At 45.1% G+C, this 7,459-nt stretch overlaps 4 protein-coding genes across 4 annotated transcripts; 1 reads left to right on the top strand and 3 right to left on the bottom strand.

The window, feature by feature from the left end:
- Positions 1 to 637: 637 nt before the first annotated feature.
- PHALS_10283 (voltage-dependent anion-selective channel) lies at positions 638 to 1,486 on the top strand (the record flags this gene model as incomplete). The annotated part of the gene is made up of 1 exon (XM_024725678.1): positions 638 to 1,486. One exon carries the CDS (start codon positions 638 to 640, stop codon positions 1,484 to 1,486), a length of 849 nt encoding a protein of 282 aa, XP_024576431.1.
- Positions 1,487 to 1,685: 199 nt separating this feature from the next.
- PHALS_10282 (outer dynein arm-docking complex subunit 3) lies at positions 1,686 to 2,377 on the bottom strand (the record flags this gene model as incomplete). The annotated part of the gene is made up of 2 exons (XM_024725677.1): positions 1,686 to 2,297; positions 2,363 to 2,377. The coding sequence occupies 2 exons, from the start codon at positions 2,375 to 2,377 to the stop codon at positions 1,686 to 1,688; spliced, it is 627 nt and encodes a 208-aa protein (XP_024576430.1).
- A 185-nt stretch (positions 2,378 to 2,562) lies between these two features.
- On the bottom strand, positions 2,563 to 3,662 carry PHALS_10281 (exosome complex exonuclease; the record flags this gene model as incomplete). Its single annotated transcript, XM_024725676.1, has 5 exons — positions 2,563 to 2,879; positions 2,970 to 3,106; positions 3,172 to 3,254; positions 3,315 to 3,421; positions 3,491 to 3,662. 5 exons carry the CDS (start codon positions 3,660 to 3,662, stop codon positions 2,563 to 2,565), a joined length of 816 nt encoding a protein of 271 aa, XP_024576429.1.
- A 226-nt stretch (positions 3,663 to 3,888) lies between these two features.
- Positions 3,889 to 4,455, bottom strand: PHALS_10280 (small nuclear ribonucleoprotein sm d1; the record flags this gene model as incomplete). The annotated part of the gene is made up of 4 exons (XM_024725675.1): positions 3,889 to 3,921; positions 4,000 to 4,172; positions 4,255 to 4,331; positions 4,442 to 4,455. The coding sequence occupies 4 exons, from the start codon at positions 4,453 to 4,455 to the stop codon at positions 3,889 to 3,891; spliced, it is 297 nt and encodes a 98-aa protein (XP_024576428.1).
- Between the last annotated feature and the right edge of the window lie 3,004 nt (positions 4,456 to 7,459).

Genomic DNA, 7,459 nt, shown 5'->3' with positions numbered 1-7,459 from the left:
ATCGCGATTCGTACCTAGGTTGATTAGCATTCTTTTGTTTGACGCTGTCTCATATATAGAATCAAGGTACTCAGACTTATACCGAATATATACCCTTTAGATTTCCATATATTATATTTGTCTCTACCTTTTAATGTATGGCCAGCAGCGCACATGTACAATGGAATCCCTTTATATGGAATGTTGGAATTTTGATACTTAAGAATACACCATACACTGGGTGCAATTTGAATTTCCAATAATTGGACCGTACACAAGATTTCAGTACTTGCCTTCTTCTAGCTGCGCTTTGGTGATTTGCAAACCTACCTCTACCGAAACGCCAAATCGCGCTTGGTAGCTGCATTGTCGGACGTGATATTGTCTCTATATTGCGATTACCCTTGAGGCAGAAGCTCTGTAATTTTACAAAATTGAGTCCTACGCACTTAAAGAGCTAAATATTGTAGAGTTAAGGTATCCGGGATGTTGAATAATAATTGGTGGGATTTTTCCTTAAATGTGCAGGGATAACCTTTTTAAATTAGTGTTCACCTTTATAACTTTTAAGGGGGGTGGGGGGACATTCAGCGTATCGTGCGGCTCGCGGTTCATTTAGGAAGTCAAAAAATTGAAGGCGGTGAGTGAACCATCAACTATGGTGGCGCTGTTTAAGGATCTTGCTAGTACGGCAGAGAATGTTTTGCGCGATGACTACGATTTCTCCCGTAAACTCAAAATCAAGAGCAAGGCGTCAAATGGTGTGACGTTTACCACAGAAGGCGCGCTGAACACCAACAAGTCGATCCTTGCAAAGGTCTCAGGCGGCTTCACGCACAGCGCGAGCGGTGTAGTGTTCAAGAAACTTCAAATCACAACTCAGGGCCGGTTTATCACGGAAGCTGAGTTGCCCAACGTTTTGACTGAGGGATTGAAGCTTACATTTAAGCTTGAGGACGGCTCCATCACCAAGAACACGAGTGCTAAGCAGGTGGGCGTGCTCGGCGCGGAGTACAAACAAAAGAACCTGTCTTTCAACTCGGAAGCAGACTTTGTGTCCAACACTGTATCTGCTTCTGCTGTGCTCTCACAAAATGGCTTTGCAGTCGGTGGTCAGACCGCGTTTAACGTGGACAAGTCAGCCATTGTTCAGCATAACGTGGGCCTGAGTTACACGGGTGCTGACTACGTCACGACGCTCGTGACCAAGAAGAATTTTGGCGCGGTGCAGGCTTCATTCCATCACCATCTTTCGCACCACACCGTTTACGCTGCTGTGCTGGATTACGACCTAAAATCGGCCTCTAACACGCTGGTCGTGGGTGGTCGCTACAAGGTTGATAACGATACAACTTACTGTGGTAAGATCAATTCGGAAGGATTTTTGTCGCTGGCCTCAATCCAGAGGGTGCGTCCGTATGTCACACTGACTACCAGTGTGCATGTGGACGCAAAGAATTTTGAGGGTGACTCGCACAAGTTTGGCCTTGGCCTGACGCTAGGCTAAGTCTCCCACACTTACGCTTTTTGGCAGAGCAAAGATTAGTTGAAGCTGGCGATAGTGAAGAGGATGAAGGGAGGTGATTGTTGGAAAACATGATAAAAAAGTGTCGACATCTTCTTTGATCTATGCATCTTTGTTAACTTTGATATGATCTCTGGCTAATAGAAAATTGATGTACGAAGTCCACCGCAGAGGGTGTAGTTTAACTCTTAGCTCGCACACCAACATTTGAGCGTCGTTGCTTACCCACGCGTTTTAAGTAATCCACGAATGTAAGCTCATCACTTTCGCCGAATAGCTGTTTCATACGCATTTCAAGCTGCGTTTGGCCATAACGCGCGAAGAGAATAGCCATAGTGTCGTCTGCAGTGATAACTCCACAATTTTTTTTGTCGTACGTCATATATTGGACGACGTTGAAAAGATTGGCTGGCTCCAGCTCCGTTCTGTCCAGCAAGTTGCGATTAAACATAGCACGCAACTCTTCCCAGTCCACGACACCATCTAAATTCTCGTCAGCTTCCCAAATCATGTCGTTTATTTCCTTCTTTGAGCAAACCTTGCCCATGGCTTTGATGGCTTCGAACAAGTCTTCATTTTTGATCGTGCGATGGTGCGAGCTGCTATTCTGTATTAATGCTTGATCGCCTATAGCCTTTTCTAAAATCTGATCGACCTTGCGGAGCTCGACCTCAATTTTTTCATATGCTTCCTTCTCGTTCAATGATGCTGACTTCTCGAAATGACTTCTACTGCCCTCCAATTGCAGACGTCGCTCTTTGCAGTCGTTGATTATGCTAGCCAATTTTTTTCTCTGACGGTAACAGCACAGGTAGTCAAACACCCGCCGCAACTCTCGCTCTTCTTGAGCTATCATACCCTTAGCGTCGCCATTTAAAGACATCATGTTTATTGTGTTTATCGACTTGTTCAAGTGTAAATTTTGGCACGATCAAGGTTTTCGACGGAATTAGTCACTTCCCGGACGCTATATTTGGTCATGAGGGCGTGACCCTAGCATAATTTTGATGCATATAATTGCGCAACATGTTCAACTCAGGTGTTTATTTCTCTTTTATTCAAGATTCAGTGGCATCTTCTACAAGTCGCGACACCATGGCATCAATGTGGCCAGGAGACATCGTCTCGGAGTTCAAAATGGCATTAGAAATGATCGTGATATTCTTTGTTGTCTTGGCATTGACCCACACGACACCATTGACGCCAATAGCTAACTCAAAAGCAAGCTTCATGCCTAAAGACGCTAAAACCTGGCAGTCTTCTCGCAAAAGAGACTTTGCCAGGCCAATCGATGTCTTAAATACGTGACCGTCGTTTAACTCGCCGTAAATAGCCAGTCCAGTCATCCAATCCTTCTTCGTAACACTTGGAGGAGCTTATATAATGTTATAAATACAAATGCATCAGCTCTCTGGAACACCATATTCAAATCCTGCTTGAATGGATGAAACGCGTTTAATCGCACCTTCGCATGTAATTTCAGGTTCCACGTTCGGATTGGACTTGCTCACACGAGCATACACAAGAGATCCCAGACGAAGGCTCGGGCGATTTCGTTTTGTTGCACCATCAAATGCAAGTGTACCTAATGTTGCACAAGCACTAATCGAAGCAGCATACAACCGTCAGCACGAATCCATTGGTGAGGAAGTGTCTCAACAACGTACGCTGCTCCAATGTTCACACGATAGAAATCAGCATTGCGGTCAGTCACAATGCCAATAACATTGTCATCCATCGAGACGGTGTACTGTTAAGATAAACATCAAGTTACAAATTGGAGTTCCATTGCGCTGTAGCAGACACGCACGCGCTTGTAGTTGTAGTCGATCCAGTAACGATTAGACGGTCGATAGCGCAAAACACCAGCGTTTGTGCAAACAATTCGCTCGTCGTGTAATTGCTTTAGCCCAGCACCTGCTCACATAAATACAAAATAAATCACTAATCAGAAACTTTACGTCGCGTTCATTCATAGCCACTCACCAAGTTTGACACGACGGGTAGTTTTTGTGACTGTTGTTGTGACGTCATCGCCAGGAAGCACTACGAATGGTGTAAAGACAAAATTTACAGAGCGTCGGGCTTCCTCTAAGAAGCTGTTGGCGTCCTCACTAGCCTTATCCTCCACAGTTTCGGGCCGGATTACTTGCGGCATGGTCAAATTTACTTGTAATTAGGATTGTTCGCTTAGGTGCGGTATGTACGATGCAAGAACTAATGAGCTCGAACAGAGAAAGACCTTTTAATTTAAAGAGAGCCAAATGCCTACATCAGCATGTATCGCATATCTTACGAATGGCAACTCTAATGTCACCATATTCTGCTGCATCTGATATTGTGTGCTTCAATGCAATTATCCTTCAAGTCACGCCAACATCACTCTATCCAGAGTCGTCAAATTTAGTGCTGAGAATCTACAATGGACGACCTCGTCCACGCCCGCGACCGCGGCCACGACCACGTCCACTTCCAATTGAAGCACCTGCTTTCACCTTCTCACGTGGGGTGTCATCGATCAGCAGAGTGTCAAGATTCAGCGAGTCCGGCAGTATATAGTAGCGAATATTGTTGCCACGGATACTCAATGAGTCCAAATTCACAGGATTCTTGCCCTTCACGGTCATCTTAACCGCCTTTAAATGTGTATTCATGCTAATGTCCACGCCTACCGCACAGCCACAATACCGAATGTAAGGATGAAATGCTACAGCGAGATAAAGCAGGATGATTGTATAAAGTGTCCGCACCAGTGATAGTACCATGCACAATCGTTCCGTTTTTAAGTTCAATTGTGACCGTCTCATTTGCCAGCTTCATTAAGAACCTGCGATATATTGGCGGCAAGAGAAAAATAGACCATTAAGAAAAGAAGCTACGTATTGCAATACGGTATGCGCGAGACTTGTGTCAATCCCTTCAGCGGCGTCTACGCACCTGACGAGCTTCATGGTGACCACACGGAAATCTGCAAATATAATAGATTGGAAAACCACACCACTTTACCCTAGAAATTATGTACTCAAAACGTGGAGCAAATTTTAGCAAAAAAACAACTTTGAAGGGTTTCATAGTCATATACAATTATTTAAATAGTAAAGAAAGTAGATTAAGATCATCAGACCCCCGTTTAATCTCATCAGCAAGTGTTTGTCTCCTCCAGGTACGTGACAAACGATTCCGGGCATTAGGCCGCCAGTTGCTTTTTATCCATGAAGACAAGAGCTCAAAACATTGTCTTGCTTACTTGGGATAAGGTAAAGAAATATTTCTTGCCTATCTTCACAGAAGTTATTTACAAACAAAGTCCTGGCGAGATGCAACGCCTGCAGCGCTTCAGATCCGGACAAGTGCTTGATTAGCATTCAGTCTGCGAGGAGGTTCTATGGACGATCTGCTCAATTAGCTTTCGCTATGCCTGTAAAGGGGTAAATGTTGTACGAAATGATTATTGCACTTAATAATAATAAGTACCAAAGTATTGATATTAATGCGAATTATGGAATTCTGTGAAGTAGAAAACACCAGCAAAACGAGATAAAGACATTTTTACTTTTGGGATATGGTAAAATGTATATACTCTAAACAGCACTAAATCGCACTTTGATTTAAAGGAGCGAATAAAGTACCTTGTAACTTTAGAGGCTCTCAATTTTGCTCCTGAGTTTGTACGCTCCAGTTAAGCTCCGGATAGAGTGCACGGCAAAAATACATCAATGAAGTCAGTTCCACGACCAAGTCGTGAAATAACGGCCCCCTATGTGAAGTTGAGATACGATACGTTTGAGTAACTGTCCCTGGAACAACCAGACGTAGCGGAAAAGCTTATGTCGTTGATTAGATCAATAGAGGTCAGGAAACGAACGACTCGAGGTCCGGTGGTCCAATGCGGTAACCGCTAGCCTGAATGCATTTATTAGGTATGGAACGCGCAACTTAGAAACATCAAGAATTGCCATAACCAGGCGTGAGTTTGAGGATAGATGACACACACCGCAGGGCCGTTGATATTAAGCGGTCAGCGATCTTAGAGCAGGGACCGAGAAAACCTCACTTTTTATGAACAAAAAATCTTGATGTGGCTATGAAATCGGTCATGATTCATGCAAAACACCAGCTCGTCACGCTTGCGGTCTCCAAGCTAGAAGTGGTAGTCCCGCCACGTAGTGGCTTTTTGTTACAGTGTAGCCACACCATTGTGTGATTACACCAACTTGTGTAATCTACACCTCTTTACGATCACACAAGATGGTTTGACCCACCCTTTCATACCAGGGTACATGTAACCCCGTTACACAATACCATTAGTTTTAAACAATGGCTCATTGTCGCACCTGCCTTTCGAGCTCCGCTCCAAGCGCCTAGCAATATCATCGCTGATTAGATTAGATCATATTGCACAGTCGGCGCCTTCATACATTCACTTCAAGGCTTAGCAAAAGCTTTGACACATTAACCAGTTTTCCAGTTCCAAGATGCACGGTTCTCATATCCGTATTCTGTACCTTCGTTGCCCCGCGGACTGTATGCGCTGATTTTGACAGTCGCACAATACACGCCGTCACACGTCGCTCACAACTTAAGCATTCATGCTTTCACAGATCCAAGACGTTGATGCCAGCCTCAACAAACTTAGGCTGTAAGTTTCACCGCTCTTAGAAGGAGTCGCTTCTGTAAACTGGGTCATATTGATCACGACCTTTTTAGCAGAACAAACAAAGATTTTTTTCACTAGACCATCTTGAACTTGAGGTTTTTTCTCGAGGATTTTACGGGAGCCTGACCTTCGATATTTGAGCCGAGAAGCATGCAAGGTTCGGAGCTTTTGTAATACGACAATTTCCTATTTGCGAGTACCACGGAGCTTCTCGGCATCTGATCGATCTTTTGTCTCCTCCCAGTATGGTGAATATCCATTGCCTTGGCGCGCACATAGAGCTTTCACTATTGGGTACATCATTTCCTTTACCAACGGATAGTACGGATCCGAAGGATCCTTCAGGATCGCAAATCCACTTCGTATGTTCAGCACCCTCTTGATGTACTTCAGGGCTGCTTCATCCAGAAGAGACGACAAGTTAATTTTCTCGTTAGGTCGTATAGTGACCACCTCAGCTAGATCGCCTGCCTTTCAGGCACTCCAAACTCTTCGAAGGACATCTCGTCCATATCTTGAATAGCATCCGCCGCAGAAATAGCCTCGAGGGTGATATCGCCGTCTCTCTCTCTCTTCATACCGTTGACAAGGGTGTAGATCTGTGAGCTGTTGTCAACGGTAGACACAGTCTCCAAAGACCCGCCGTCGGTCCTACCTCCGGACCAAGATGTGCGTCATGAGATTGACCTGGTTCCGGAAACCAAATACTGCGTAACACGCCAATGGCTTTGCCCAAGGAGCAGTGTGACGTCATTGACGCCTTTATCGTGCAAAGCACGACGCAGGAATTGTGCGTGAGAGCAAGTCTTCCCATTCGACATCCACGTTTTGTGTTTGGAAGCCGAACGGCACGTGGCGTATCCCTCACGCTTACAATAAGACGCCGATTCCCACGAAGGATCTTCTCCAGAACAACATGGTTGGATGTACAAAAGACAGATCACTCGACTTGGTCAATGGTTATTACCATTTGCTCATGAGAGCGATGGTCTTCCGCTGACATAGGTGAGTATACGAGCGGCCTGCTCTGGGAGTGGAGGATGATGCCCCAAGAGCTATCAGATTCACCAGCAACATCGTTTCGTCTTGCGATGCAGTTGGTCAGGCTCCATTGGGCGTATGCAAAGGCATACTTCGACGACATCTTCGTCGACAGTCGTGCGGGGGCACAGGAGGAGGATGAGGAAAACCACATCGTCCATTCAAGAGCGGTGTTCGAGTGCATGCGCGCGAATAAGCTGTATGCTGATGCCTATAAGACATTTTTGGCGGGGAAGAAATTCCTTTTTAGGGTGCTC

The sequence above is a fragment of the Plasmopara halstedii genome, assembly GCF_900000015.1.
Source record: "Plasmopara halstedii genome assembly, contig: Scaffold_470, whole genome shotgun sequence".
Classification (NCBI taxonomy): Eukaryota; Oomycota; class Peronosporomycetes; order Peronosporales; family Peronosporaceae; genus Plasmopara; species Plasmopara halstedii.
This window is presented reverse-complemented; position numbering and strand designations above follow the sequence as displayed.